General features: G+C 41.5%; 5 protein-coding genes across 5 annotated transcripts; 3 read left to right on the top strand and 2 right to left on the bottom strand.

The window, feature by feature from the left end:
• The first annotated feature begins 1,460 nt into the window (after positions 1–1,460).
• Positions 1,461–3,204, top strand: LOC135935932 (rhodopsin-like). Its single transcript, XM_065478564.1, has 5 exons — positions 1,461–1,619; positions 1,685–2,061; positions 2,125–2,594; positions 2,656–2,822; positions 2,881–3,204. The coding sequence occupies exons 2-5, from the start codon at positions 1,689–1,691 to the stop codon at positions 3,002–3,004; spliced, it is 1,134 nt and encodes a 377-aa protein (XP_065334636.1). The 5' UTR covers positions 1,461–1,619; positions 1,685–1,688; the 3' UTR covers positions 3,005–3,204.
• A 1,622-nt stretch (positions 3,205–4,826) lies between these two features.
• LOC135936711 (rhodopsin-like) lies at positions 4,827–6,918 on the top strand. The gene is made up of 6 exons (XM_065479639.1): positions 4,827–4,981; positions 5,037–5,382; positions 5,434–5,540; positions 5,598–5,704; positions 6,129–6,551; positions 6,609–6,918. The coding sequence occupies exons 2-6, from the start codon at positions 5,037–5,039 to the stop codon at positions 6,742–6,744; spliced, it is 1,119 nt and encodes a 372-aa protein (XP_065335711.1). The 5' UTR covers positions 4,827–4,981; the 3' UTR covers positions 6,745–6,918.
• On the bottom strand, positions 6,910–8,904 carry LOC135936712 (WD repeat domain-containing protein 83). The gene is made up of 3 exons (XM_065479640.1): positions 8,440–8,904; positions 7,577–7,826; positions 6,910–7,211 (listed from the first exon to the last, which is right to left on the bottom strand). Exons 1-3 carry the CDS (start codon positions 8,902–8,904, stop codon positions 6,985–6,987), a joined length of 942 nt encoding a protein of 313 aa, XP_065335712.1. The 3' UTR covers positions 6,910–6,984.
• A 33-nt stretch (positions 8,905–8,937) lies between these two features.
• Positions 8,938–13,530, bottom strand: LOC135936713 (COMM domain-containing protein 3-like). Its single transcript, XM_065479641.1, has 3 exons — positions 13,361–13,530; positions 12,401–12,663; positions 8,938–9,111 (listed from the first exon to the last, which is right to left on the bottom strand). The coding sequence occupies exons 1-3, from the start codon at positions 13,494–13,496 to the stop codon at positions 8,938–8,940; spliced, it is 573 nt and encodes a 190-aa protein (XP_065335713.1). The 5' UTR covers positions 13,497–13,530.
• LOC135936710 (uncharacterized) lies at positions 10,248–12,410 on the top strand. The gene is made up of 4 exons (XM_065479637.1): positions 10,248–10,756; positions 11,276–11,606; positions 11,656–12,105; positions 12,158–12,410. The coding sequence occupies exons 1-4, from the start codon at positions 10,351–10,353 to the stop codon at positions 12,363–12,365; spliced, it is 1,395 nt and encodes a 464-aa protein (XP_065335709.1). The 5' UTR covers positions 10,248–10,350; the 3' UTR covers positions 12,366–12,410.
• Positions 13,531–13,569: the final 39 nt, after the last annotated feature.

The following is a 13,569-nucleotide window of genomic DNA, read 5'->3' as shown; positions in this document are numbered from 1 at the left end:
AGCCTAGAATGGTTATTATTTAATTATTATAATGCAAACATTTTGGTATCTCAATGATAGTTTAATTGATATGGTGAGAAAATCATAGAAGTAATAACTGATTTCTTTTGGTGATATTTGTCCACATGAGTGGGCGAGCCATGATAATTTTTAAATCTTTCCTTTTAACGCTAATATGTTTCGAAGCATTAAGCTCTATTTAAATATGAATGTGCACGTAACACATTGAAAGGCGCCTGCTCAGAATGCTACGTATGCAACACGCTCGGCATTGAAGAGAAGCCAGTTGCATAAAACTGTAAACATAAGCACTTAAATTAAAAAACATAAAACAAATTTAAAATTTTTTTGCGAGCTACAACCAAAAATCCTATAAATGAATCCGAAAACCCTTTTGCAATGTTAATTTTGGAATAAAATCCTGAGGTACAGATCAACGCGATGTAATCAAGAACCTGCATATTTAGTAGCCAACCCATATGTATAATGAAAAAATTCAAGATCAACAGTCTTCATTCCTGCGAGAGTGAGGACTGTGCGTACAAATTCTGTGATAAAGATAAGAACAATTTCACGCAATCTCGAGCTGCCCATGCAAAATCGAGAAGTGAATGGCACGATGGCTCGCTTTTTGTTACAACAACGGGCTGGGAGACGCATCGGCGGCGACTCGCCACTTGCCAGCACCTTTCCAGCGGCTTTAGGGACAAATGTCTGGCGTTTCAATAAAAGACTTCGGTGCATGGAGGCGAAAAGATGACCATATTGGGCCCAATTTTAGCTCCTTTGCGGCCACTTGGGTACCATTCGTTATCCGCTCAACGGTGTTATTTGGGATCCAATGAGCTCATAGCACACAAAAAGTGCTGAGCAGAGGTAAAAAAAAACGAGAAATTGATATATTTGTCTCGTATGTTTGTATTCTTTTAGTGTTTAATGAAGCTTTCATTCCAGATTCAAGATTAAAACTTTAACAAAATGAAAACTTAAATTTAAACTAAATCCTCCTGGGGCAAGAGCAAAAGAGTACAAAATTGTACCTGTTTCCTGGCCACTTGATCCTTCTTGCACGTTACTCTTGGAACATGCAGGTTGTCACAACAGCCTTGAAACTGTATAAATTTTGATGATTTTGGCGTTAGAATAAGAAAAATTCAGACCAGCACTTAAATCAAATTCTAAATAGTCGAAGCATTAATTGCATTAAAACTATAAATATTTTTGAGGCAACGTGTGGCAGATACGAGTGAGCGGTGTGACACGTGAAAGCAGCTCCACACGGCAACGAGCAGGTGGTCGAGTACACACCATCTGCTGGATGGCCTCCCTCGAGTAAAATAATTTTCTTAAGACATCTTTAAGGTTTCGTCCTCTGCCTCGGAGACTGCACCGAAAATCCAATTTGGCCCGCTAACATCATTAGCATTGTAAAGGTGCGCGTACGCATAATTAAGAGCCGACGGGGGTATATAAGGGCCGAGCGCGCAGCAGACCAACGAGCCGCATCCGAAAGGGTATAGACGGACTTCCTCGCAGGCCGAACGCCGCAAACTGAAGTAGTTCGCTGTTTCGACAACGTTTTTCTTCCTTTGTTTGCGATAACTCTACGTATCACACGGGTAAGTGCGGCAGCTGAATATTTGTCCTTGCTTAAATTCTCAATTCGGAAATTTTGTGCCGACAGAATCATGCCTTCTCTTGGTGAGCCAACCTTTGCCGCCTACGGCCAACAGCAGTGGGGCAACAACGCTGCTTGGGGCGCCAACATGACCGTCGTAGACAAAGTTCTGCCTGACATGATCTCCATGATCGACCCTCACTGGAACCAGTTCGCCCCCATGAACCCCCTGTGGCACGGCCTCTTGGGATTCGTGATCGGCGTGCTCGGCGTGGTTTCGGTCATTGGAAATGGAATGGTCCTCTACATCTTCTCGGGCACCAAGTCCCTCAAGACTCCCTCCAACATGCTCGTTGTGAACCTGGCATTCTCTGACTTCCTCATGATGTTCTGCATGGCTCCCCCCATGGTAATGAACTGCTACTATGAGACCTGGGTCTTCGGTGAGTACCAGCAAAACCGTCCAAAGGAGCAAAAATGACGCTTTATTCTCTAAATGCCCACAGGCCCCATGATGTGCGAAGTCTACGGAATGCTCGGCTCGCTCTTCGGCTGCGTCTCGATCTGGAGCATGACCATGATTGCCATGGACAGGTACAACGTCATCGTCAAGGGACTGTCCGGCACCCCCCTGACCAGCAAGGGCGCTATGACCCGCAACCTGGGCGTGTGGGCCTTCTCTCTGTTGTGGACCCTGGCTCCCATGTTCGGATGGGGCAAGTACGCCCCTGAGGGCAACATGACCGCCTGCGGAACTGACTACCTGAGCAAGGACCCCATCAACCGCAGCTACATCTTCGCCTACGCCGTCTTCGTCTACTTCTTGCCTCTGTTGACCATCGTCTACTCTTACTTCTTCATCGTCCAGGCTGTTGCCGCCCACGAGAAGAACATGAGGGAGCAGGCCAAGAAGATGAACGTCGCCTCCCTGAGGTCTGAGGACAAGGCCACCAGCGCCGAGTGCAAGCTCGCCAAGGTAAGAAGATAACGCACACTTTAATCTAGAGGCTTAATTTAATTCTGATATTTGACAACAGGTTGCCCTGTTCACCATCTCTCTGTGGTTCATGGCGTGGACCCCCTACCTGGTCATCAACTTCGCCGGCATTTTCAACGGAGCTGCCATCACTCCTCTGGCCACCATCTGGTCTTCTCTGTTCGCCAAGGCCAACGCCGTCTACAACCCAATTGTCTACGGCATCAGGTAACCTAAACTTCCTGACATGTGACACGGTTTGTCTGACTGGACTTTTCGATTTCAGCCACCCTAAGTACCGTGCTGCTCTCCAGCAGAAGTTCCCCAGCCTGTCTTGCGCACCTGAGCGCGAAGACAACGTCTCTCAGTCTTCCGCCGCCACCAACGACGAGAAGAGCGAGAAGGCATAAGCAGCTTTTGCGAGCGCTGGAACTTATCGAACACGACGACACGGCGATGGACGTTGTACTGTCTTTTTGTACCTTACGAAATCGAATAACAAACCCATACTTCAGTTTCATTGTTTAGTCACACTTTTACATTTTCATTTCATAGTTTTTGTTAGGTTCTTTTTGTATTCTTAATAAACACCCAGCATTTCAAAAATGTAGCATCTGTATATTATTTATCTTAAATACACAAAAGAATTTGAACCTGACACATTATGAAAATAATAAATGACCAATATTTAAGACTGAAAAAAGCTAAAAGAACTCTTCAAGTAAATAAATTGACTGTGGACGAATTAAAAATTCCACTTACTCAAATCACATTCAATGCGACAAAACTTGTTAAAAACTTTCAATACAAATTTAAACTTATAACGCTGTAATAATAGTTAATTGGCTTGTGACAACTGGATTTGACACGTGGGTTATTCAAAGAGAGGACAATTTGTTTTTATAATATATCGTGGAACCCATGGGAAGAGTCCTGTTACAAACAGTCGTTCCAGAATATGCACTTTATATATTACAAAAATTAAAAAAAATTATCCTCTCTGAACAATTTACGTGTAAAATCCTGTCCTCGGCCAATTAACTAATTTAACGTTATAAACTTTTAAACAATCAATAAAAGAGGGAGAAACATTATTAAAATAGAGAGTGATTTACATAAGCGAGCAAGCAATCAATTTGCAATTCTCCCCGTGACGACGTAACACACGTCAGTTGAAAACTACAAGTGCTTCCACTCTACTTGAGCCAATTACAACAAACACTTTTTGTGAGTAAGACACGGCTAACACCTCGTGGCGTTCGAAGGAAAAGAGCTTAAGTGCACCTTGAGTGTCATCCAGAACACAAGTTCGTAATGCCCTCACGCTACTTGCCGCAATTGAAGATCAACACAAACTAGAAGAATATAAAAATACGCACAAAGTCAATTAGTGCATTATCGACGCATAAGCCAAAAGTCTACGATTGAAAATAAATTATATCCCCAAGAATTGCACGTTAAAGATTATATTGCTCTTTCCTGTGGTGTGTCCACTCAAACGTGAGATGATGAGATTTTCCAATCTGTCAACTGATGTGAATGATTCAAACTGTCAAAAAAGATAAATAAATAAAAATCGACAAATATAAAAAATTTCGCGTTTAGCATTAGATATATTTCAACCTCGATGCCTAGGAGCACATGTATTTGTTATATTAAACTTAAGGAATAAAATCTCAAAGAAGTCTTTGCAGGTTATTCATATTAATCATTAACTTTTTTCAGTAAAAACTGTCCTATTTGAAGCAATTTTAGCAAGTAACAGTAGTTTGCTACAGCACTAGCTAATATATTAACAAAATTAACGAATTGGCAACGCTTATCCAATCACAATTTCAGTGAGAAATTTTATATAAGAATGGAAAACCACTACGTTAAAATAAAAAGATTGCAAGAGTGGGAAAAATTAAAAATGCAATGCAATAAAATATAATACCTGCGGGGCTAGTTTAGAGAGAAATAAATATAAAACGCGGAGTCTTAAAAAAGACACTGGTGAGAGAAATAAAATTAAAGCCGTTGAGTCCCTCCCAGAATATCGCACAACTGGCGCAGTACCGACAAACAGAGAAATAGACGTGAAATATAGGCTCTCTTGTTTCTTTGGCTTCAAAGTCAATTATCTTTGAAATAATCTGAGAAGCTACTAAGAAAAGGAGCACACACACGACTTAGCTAACAACTAAGCCCATCACTGTAGATGTAATTAAATTATCCAGTATTGGAATCAACGCAATGCCGCGAAGGATGGCGGCGGTATAAAAGCAGCGGAGCAGCAGCCAGAAGCTCGAGCCACCTCAGCCTGTGGGCATTGCAGAACCAACCGTTTCCGACGGTATCGTGAATTTCTCCACCCAACAAAGTCCAACCAACACTCCGCATCAACGGTATTTCAGCCTGCCCTGTCCCATCCTCGCAAAAACTGACGTTTTTCTCTTTCAGATGGCTATGTCTGGCCCCGTGTTCGAAGCCTATCGTTCCGGTGTCACGAACTTGACCGTCGTGGACATGGTTCTGCCCGACATGCTCCACATGGTTGACCCCCATTGGTACAAGTTTCCTCCCATGAACCCCCTTTGGCACGGCATTCTCGGCTTTGTCATCGGCGTTTTGGGAGTGATCTCTTTCTGCGGCAACGGCATGGTGCTCTACATCTTTGGCACCACCAAAGCGCTCAGGTCACCTTCAAATTTACTGGTCATGAACCTGGCTCTCTCTGACTTCCTCATGATGATCATCATGTCACCACCCATGGTGATCAACTGCTACTACGAAACCTGGGTTCTCGGTGAGTATTTTGAGAAATTTTAAATTTTCTTATGTTGAATTGGTTTTCAAGGCCCTCTGATGTGCGAAATCTACGCCATGGCTGGCTCGCTTTTCGGCTGCGGAGACATTTGGACCATGGTGTTCATCGCCATGGACAGGTACAACGTCATTGTCAAGGTGAGTGTCCCATGCAAATATTCGTAAAAGCCAGTTCATAATTGTTCATTTCGCCAGGGTCTTGCTGGCAAACCGCTGACGAACGGGACCGCCATGTTAAGGATCTTATTCGTGTGGACGTTTTCCACTGCATGGACCATTGCACCACTTTTCGGATGGAACAGGTATGTACAAAACGAGACTTTAAATGCAGGGTTCGAAAAAATGAAGTATTTTAGAAAAATCTAGAGTGAAGATTTTTTGGTCCATTCATATATTTTACTAAATTCAAAATTCAATTAAATTAAAACAAATAGCTGGAAAGTTATGTCGAAAATGCTTCGATTAAAAAAAAACAGTTTGAGACCAAGTGCGGCCCCGCTGGGCACATAGAGCCAGGCCCAGGATCTGAAAACAAAAGTTTGATATGTCCCAAATTGATTTTTTTTTTAATTTAAAATAAATATTGACGGTTCAATTCACTCTACAGAGTTTTACCAAAATTAAAAATACGTTCCATACAATTTTGCTGCGGATGGGCCAGTTTCCCATGACAACCCACACCAGGCGTGAAAGCAGTGAAAAACCCTTTGATTTTTTTGCTTACAGGTACGTACCAGAAGGAAACATGACTGCTTGCGGCACCGACTACCTGAACCGAGACTGGACCAGCGCAAGCTACCTGGTTGTGTACGGAATCTTTGTCTACTTCGTCCCACTGTTCACCATCTGCTTTGCCTACTACTTCATCCTATCCGCGGTGTTCGCCCACGAGAAGACAATGAGGGAGCAGGCCAAGAAGATGAACGTGGCCTCCCTCAGAGCCGAGGACAAGGCGCAGAGCACTGAATGCAAACTGGCCAAGGTCGCCCTGGTCACCATCTCGCTTTGGTGCATGGCCTGGACGCCCTATCTGATCATCAACTTCACCGGCATTTTCGTGGGCGCCAACATCAGCCCCCTGACAACCATTTGGTGCTCGCTTTTCGCCAAGGCCAGCACCGTTTACAACCCAATCGTCTACGGAATAAGGTTTGATGCGAGAGAGAAGCAAAACGAATTTACCTAATGAGCTGATTTTTCTTCTAGCCATCCCAAGTACAGGGCTGCCCTCTACGCTCGATTCCCCGCCCTGGTGTGTGGAGGCGCCAGCAGCGATGACGCATCGGCCACCAACTCACAGAGCTCCATTAACACAGAAGCTGAAAAGAATGAGAACGCTTGAACATCTCTCAGCTGAACCCGGGTACATCTCTACGACGAACTGACTGCGAACATTTAATGAAAAATGCAATTTTCTACCTCTAGCATTCCTCGACGTATTTTGTAACAAAACATACCTTCCCAAGGTCCATAATAGTTAACCCGTGCATCAATAAAAATGGGATAATACCAAAAATTGATATTTTATTGACCTGAAGAGTCAACACAGTTTAGGAATGGTTTTTAAAGTCACATCAACAAATCAATCATCACAAATCAAAATGTCTTCAGGCGACATTTCACCCCACAATTTAATGCACCCCTCACTTGCCGTGAGCACTTGGTTGGCTGATGGATTAATACTCAACGTTGGCACCACTGTTGGAAGGGAGCTGTGGGTCAGTTTGCCCAAAACATTACCCGTCACCAATTCCCAGATCCAAACACATCCGTCTGAAGAGCCGCACAAAATTGTTGAGTCCCCAGGACCTAAAAAATCATACATTTAGTTTGATCCCTTGATTTAGCTGCAAAGAAACGCAGAGTTCGCACAATAGTGCCATTTCAACAATATTTCATACAAAAATCTGTGAAAAATCAAATCAAATATCAGTTGAAGTATTCTGGAGCGCTTTCTTTTTGTAATTTTGCCATTTACCAAGTTTTCAGGCTTCTCGTGAAGGACGCATGATGCTAAGTTTAAAGGGATTTTAAATTTAATGGGTTTACCATATTTAAAATGGATAAAAAAAATTGAAGAAATGGGGATTTATTAAAAAAAAAAACACACACACACTGGACAGCCTATACGGCCATTACTCGTCCACATTTTTGTCAAACTTTCAGAAACGCACCTGTGGCGGTTTCGACGCAATAGTCTTTGGTGGTGTGGCCTCGAAACTCGTTGAGAAGTTCCCCAGCAGTGGTGTCGATGAGACGAACGGAGGCGTCAGCGCAGCTGGCTACGACGCACTGTCCATCCCTGGTGTACGTGACGCTGGTCGTGGCCTCGCCCAGGGTGTCTGTGGTCAGCTGGCCAGCTCGGAGGTCGTACTCTCTGATTTTTCCATCCACTGAGCCGGTCAGGATTTTGTGCTCAGTAACCTGCATAAAAACAAAATTGGAGACTCATTTGAGATGGATATTAATGCTAAAACTCAAATTCAAAATATTTTCAAGATAGTCTCAATAATCAACATAAAATTGAGTTAAGTTGATATTTGTCATTCGCATTGACATGCTAACTCTGTTTCAGGTTCTAAAAAAGAGCGATGTCAAAATTTTCTAAGTGCTTACTTAGTGCGCAACGATTACTTTCAAAAATAAGCTTTAGGATTAGAACTTTTATCTGGAAAAAAATTCCAAAAGGAGAGTTACATAAATATGCTTGAATGGCCATTATTTTTAGCAGAACGTTAAGCTAATGGTTAATTCTGATTTTTGTTAACACAAATTTTCGAAAAAAGCCTAAATACAGTTTCTCATTGCATAGTAATACTAGAATACAACAATTTCCAATATAGTAATAATTTTAATTAATGTAAACATAACCGCATTATTTTCTGCTTTTAATTTAGCCCTTCTTAACGACGTTAAAGATTCACTCTCATTCAGTTCCTCTCTTTTCAATAATATTTATAGACTATTTTGCTAGCAACATATATAATTTTTTAATGTGAGAATTTAATGAGGCATAAATTAAAAAAAATGTAAAAACCTGGATAGAAGTGATGCTGTCCTTGGCGTCGTTCAGAATTTGAATTGGGTCGTAAATATTGCTGCGCGTATCCCAGATTCGGACTGAGTTGTCGTGGCTGCCGGAGATGACCACACTGGAGTCCTCATTAAAGCGGACACACGAGACCACGGTTGCGTGTCCACGGTAGCGCCGCAGAGACTGGCCGGTGGCCACGTCCCATATGATGACCATCTTGTCGGCGCCGCACGAGACCAACTTGGCGCTGTCGCAAGAGCCTGCTACGTCCATCGCCTCCTTCCCATGACCGGGATAGGTTTTGAGCAGCAGATTCTTGTTCGGGTTCCATAGCTTGATTTTCCTGTCAGAGCCGCAAGTCAGGCAGTACGAGCCGTCGGCGTTGAAGCGCACCGCTCGCACCGCGCCTTGCTTGCAGTCGATGGTACGAATGCAGCTGGACAGAGCTTCCACAATTTCGGCCGCCATCGTCTCAGATTTTCAGGGTTGCACGGGGTTGGTTTATTGGGCAGCGACTCGTTCAACGTGTTTACAGGCTTCTCTCAGCTGGCCGACCAGATCCTGCATGTCGTTGATGTCGCAGGCGAAGTGAATTGGCTTCTCTTTTCCTTCGGTGTCAAGAGTTTGCAAATCGACTTGGAACTCTAGGGCACCAACACGCTCACTACTACTTTCCTGAAACACAAGAGAATGCAACATGCGCTATGAATTTATTGCGATTTTTTCATTTAATATTTTTATTAATTTTATTCGACCATGAAACATTATTTAATGTCATGTAAAATATTGCTAAAATCCCATGATTACAGGATTAAGCAATTTGGTTTAGTGCATTGATACGAGAAGAATGAAAAAGCATTCCTTTCAATTTTTAGTCCAAGAAATTGGCAGACATTGAGTGGCAGAAACTAGCAACCAGTGAAGAAACCAGGTGGTACGAAAATCCAATTTTGGTAGAAAAAAGTTTATAAAATAAAAGAATATTAATTTATAAATTTACACAAATATACATAAACACACAACACGACATTTTACGAAAACGTCGGACGTTTTCAACAATCGCTGATTCAGAGTTCTCTGCAGCTAGTACTGTTGCTAAGAAATTTGTTGTTTTGTTTTGGTGTACTGCTGATCAGGCTTGCGGGGCCGAGACAGCCGCTGTATAGTATAAGCACGTGTTATTTATTCTTTCCTCCCAAAATTTCACTTCATTAATTCTGAGTAAATCTGCGCAAAGCTGAAGGTATTTAATAATTTCATTTCATTAAAAATTATTTAATTAGAGTGCTGTTATCAAAAAAATTTTACGCGTCCTAATAAAAAAATGGCAATAACAGTGTTTATTTTATTTTTTGGATTAAAAAGTTTAAAAACTTTAAATTTATACATTTTTTAATTGTGAATTGTATTATTCGTGATGATAATATTCAAATTTTACCTGTTCACGCGGAAAGGATGTTTCCTTGACCAATTAAGAAAAACTTATTTATTTATTTGTTTGTGTTTAAATGTGTTTTTTTAAATTATAAAACTGCAATGTGTAATGAAATAGAGAATTAAAAAGAAATAAAGAAGAAATCCTTATAATTTTAACCAACAGCATTTCCTTAAATTCACGGGGGTAAGAGATGCTTGTTTTCGGTATGCAACTCTCAAACTTGCATTTTTTCCTCAATAATTTTCTAATCATCAAAATCTACAAGTTTGCTGAGGACTAGAAACGAATTTCATCTCCCCAACGTGAGATAACAGAGGGGAAAATAGTAATCAGCATCAACGGACACTGTTATCAGTCTAGCTTGAAACGCGCTCCAAACGCCAGAGGTCGCGCTTCACCGGAGGTTCCGCCCAGCAGGTACCTTTACATAAGAATAAAAACAGCCAGCTGGTGCCCACGGTGCTCAAAATGAAAACATGGCCCACACAGCCCTGACCCACGAGACAGAAGTTCGCCACTTGCCACTTTTCCAGAAAAGAGAGCTGGCGGAAATACTCGAGGTGCAAGATGCTTGGAAGTTCTTGATGTCGGCGATTACGGAGAATGAGAGCGGAGAGATAAAATTCAAGTATTCGCCTAGGCACATCACTATCATAGAACGAGAGGCGAGGGCAAAGCCAGAACTCAGAGCAGCCGAGATTTTATTCGAGGAATGGGGCACCAGTGGAAGAAAGAGACCCACACTGCAGAACCTGATGGACACACTGGCTCAGCTGCAGCTTTACAGAGCGGCTGACTTTGTGTCAATGAATATTTTAGGAGGGGCGCCTGTCAAAAGACTGGAAACCAATCTGCCGCATGAGATACAAGATGTTTTGCACGGTTTGTGAAATTCTAGCTTGACGCGACCACAGTTTCACGAAAGACGTTAACTAGTTTATTATGTTGAATCAAATTTAATGAACAGTGGGATTTTAATTTTTGTAAGAGGATGAAATTGGCCTTGCTCGAGAAAATTTAACAAAAATATAAAAAAAATCTTTGAATAGCTGAAGTAAAATAATGTTACGAAGGAAGCAGAGAAAATTCATCTAAAATATTTCTCCCTTAAACGTGGAACGGATTTTTCCTATTTGAAACATTAACTTATGGAAATGTTTTATGCAAACGAAAAACTAATATACCAATAGTTTTCTTAGAATTAGTACTTGACCACTGCTGGCAGTAGGGGAAGGAATTTATAAATAAAATTCAAGAGGGAATCAAGCTAACGATAACGCTGTTACACAGCAAATCTTTGATTAGACTAGGAAATTCCACTTCATTGCGCGAAAAAAGTAGTTTAATTGCAAAATGAGGATGAAAATAAAATTAAAAATTTACATTTGACATCTGCTCCAGATTATGAAAAAGCAGAAACATTGCCAATTGAGGCCAACCCTGAGCAACCAGAATGTGAACTTGTAACAATCCCGTATGAAGAGCTTGAGGACTTTTGCGGTTGGAACTACAGGGAGCAGGGAAAGGAGCAGTGCATTGGCGTTGGAGCGTTCGCCTGTGTCTTCAAAGCCTCGATTCCAGCAATCAACAACGGCGAGGCCGTGGCCGTAAAAAGGTTCCACTCAGGAAATGTGAATGCTCCTCGCCAGTTTGAAAAGGAGCTTAGCGCCCTGAGGGACTTGAATCACAGGAACATCGTGAGGATGCTTGGACTGTGCGAGGGAGAGCACAAGTACGGACTAATTTATCATATATATTTACTTAAAATGATTCCAATTCAGATGTTTGGTGCTCGAGTTAATGGAGAATGGAAATCTGGAGGACAGCCTAGCCTGCAAGAACCGATCAACCCCGTTGAATTGGAGGACGAGGATCAAAATAGCCTTGGACGCTGCCGAGGCTCTCAAGTACCTCCACTCTTCCAGGCTCATCCACAGGGATATCAAGTCGGCAAACATTCTGCTGGATGCGAACTGCAACGCAAAGTTAGCTGATTTCGGTTTAATGCAAGAAGAGGTGAGGCCAGCAGCCGGATCGGCAGACAAGGAAGAAGACAGCGATGATGAAGACGCCAGTTCGAGAACCGAAATCGCAGGCACCTCCTGCTACATGTCACCGGAAGCTTTGCTCTACGGAAAGGTTTCCATTAAAGGCGACATTTTCAGCTTTGGAGTGGTTCTCCTGGAGCTGCTAACTTCCTTGCCTGCGGATGACGATAACAGGACAATCAGGTAAACCGTGCAATTTTGTGTAAAATTAATCTAAGAATTCATTTATTTGTAGATCCTTGCTGATTTTCGTGGATGAAACTTGTGGTGAAAACTCAATAGCACCCCTTTTGGACACGAAAGCTGGAGTGTGGGGAGGCCAAGGACAGCCTGTGGCACATAGACTGTATAACCTTTGTATTCATTGCACAAACAGACAAGATGAACAACGGCCAAGTATTTTAAATGTAGTTGAGAGATTGCAAAATATCAGCAGAATATGATTTTTTGTTTTAAATAGTTTCAAATAAAAAAATACCTTGTCAGTATATTGAAGACTCCAATTGGCATCAACCACTTTAGGCAGCTGGTTCTGCACAGACTTCAGCCCAACAATCGTGGCACTCTTCACGTTTTCTTGAAGTTTAAGAAGCAGATCAGTTCTGCTGGAGGGGAACTCGTGCTGCTCTAAGAAAGACCTCAACACCTCGTTCTGGCGGCTTGCTTCGTTCAGGAGCGCAAGGACAGCAGCAACTCCAGCGTTTATTTCTGGCCTTGTTGATGAGCTGCCAGCGTCTCCGACTAGAAAAATATGAATTGATAATTATCAGAAATCGGAGAAGAATTGCAATATTTAGGAATGTTTTTTCTAGATTAAACAGTGAAGAAAAGGAAATAAACAAAACTGAAAAATGAGCCAACAATCCAAATTAAAAGAGCTAACATAACGAAGTGTTATGAAGTACTTCAACTTTTACGAAATACATAATTCCTATGCATTTAATCTCTTTATGTATTGTGTGAGAAATGGTATTATTAGATGTAATAGTGTTCATATTCATTCGTCTATTTATGGACAATATGTGTAAAATAGGAATGCTCCACGTTAAATCATTAAAACCTCACGAAGTAGAAATTGTTATTTCATACCTATTTTATGTATCATATTGTACTGCTTCTTCTCTATAGATATTTGCAAATTAAAATTGAAAAATGATTATAAATGCTGGAAATAGTTGCACACGCCGTTGGCGTTAAAAATATATTCTATTCTAAAATAATTTTTAATGTATGATATATGTAGATATAAGTGAAAAATGAATAAATATTTTAATAAAATATAATACTATATTATTATATAAGATATAAATATGAAGCAAAAATAAAATATCAAGCTTATTGATTAAAAAATACATATTGAACGCAAGCGGGTGTTGAAACGTTGTTTCATCAACCAGCCGACTTGTTCCTGCAATAGTTTGCAATTTGCGATTTTTACCTTTCAAAGACGTGTTCGAGGCGTTTGAGACAACGAGAATTTTGGCGATGCTTAACACGAGGACAAAGTCGTCGTCGCTGATAGCTGAGGAATCACCCAATATTTTAAGTTTTTCCAGCAACACTTCGTTCAACATCGCTTTTGCCTCTCGCCCTGTTCAGAGAAAAGTCAACAAGGGGGCGTCACCCATCACTTTAAAAGGGGTGTGG

This window comes from Cloeon dipterum, chromosome 2, assembly GCF_949628265.1.
Source record: "Cloeon dipterum chromosome 2, ieCloDipt1.1, whole genome shotgun sequence".
In the NCBI taxonomy this organism is placed as follows: domain Eukaryota; kingdom Metazoa; phylum Arthropoda; class Insecta; order Ephemeroptera; family Baetidae; genus Cloeon; species Cloeon dipterum.
Note: the sequence above shows the minus strand (reverse complement) of the source record. Positions and strands in the feature narration are given on the sequence as shown.

Bases quoted from the DNA above. Each gene is read 5' to 3' on its own strand.
- LOC135935932 (XM_065478564.1), top strand. From the start codon at position 1,689: ATGCCTTCTCTTGGTGAGCCAACCTTTGCCGCCTACGGCCAACAGCAG. The intron at 2,595-2,655 runs GTAAGAAGATAA...ATTTGACAACAG, and splicing joins CCGAGTGCAAGCTCGCCAAG to GTTGCCCTGTTCACCATCTC. The intron at 2,823-2,880 runs GTAACCTAAACT...TTTCGATTTCAG, and splicing joins CCAATTGTCTACGGCATCAG to CCACCCTAAGTACCGTGCTG.
- LOC135936711 (XM_065479639.1), top strand. From the start codon at position 5,037: ATGGCTATGTCTGGCCCCGTGTTCGAAGCCTATCGTTCCGGTGTCACG. The intron at 5,705-6,128 runs GTATGTACAAAA...TTTTGCTTACAG, and splicing joins CCACTTTTCGGATGGAACAG to GTACGTACCAGAAGGAAACA. The intron at 6,552-6,608 runs GTTTGATGCGAG...TTTTTCTTCTAG, and splicing joins CCAATCGTCTACGGAATAAG to CCATCCCAAGTACAGGGCTG.
- LOC135936712 (XM_065479640.1), bottom strand. From the start codon at position 8,904: ATGGCGGCCGAAATTGTGGAAGCTCTGTCCAGCTGCATTCGTACCATC. The intron at 7,827-8,439 runs GTTTTTACATTT...GTTTTTATGCAG, and splicing joins ACAGCATCACTTCTATCCAG to GTTACTGAGCACAAAATCCT. The intron at 7,212-7,576 runs GTGCGTTTCTGA...ATGATTTTTTAG, and splicing joins TTGCGTCGAAACCGCCACAG to GTCCTGGGGACTCAACAATT.
- LOC135936710 (XM_065479637.1), top strand. From the start codon at position 10,351: ATGGCCCACACAGCCCTGACCCACGAGACAGAAGTTCGCCACTTGCCA. The intron at 10,757-11,275 runs GTTTGTGAAATT...CATCTGCTCCAG, and splicing joins GATACAAGATGTTTTGCACG to ATTATGAAAAAGCAGAAACA. The intron at 11,607-11,655 runs GTACGGACTAAT...ATTCCAATTCAG, and splicing joins CTGTGCGAGGGAGAGCACAA to ATGTTTGGTGCTCGAGTTAA.
- LOC135936713 (XM_065479641.1), bottom strand. From the start codon at position 13,496: ATGTTGAACGAAGTGTTGCTGGAAAAACTTAAAATATTGGGTGATTCC. The intron at 12,664-13,360 runs GTAAAAATCGCA...ATATTTTTCTAG, and splicing joins CTCGAACACGTCTTTGAAAG to TCGGAGACGCTGGCAGCTCA. The intron at 9,112-12,400 runs GTATTTTTTTAT...CTTGTGTTTCAG, and splicing joins GTCTTCAATATACTGACAAG to GAAAGTAGTAGTGAGCGTGT.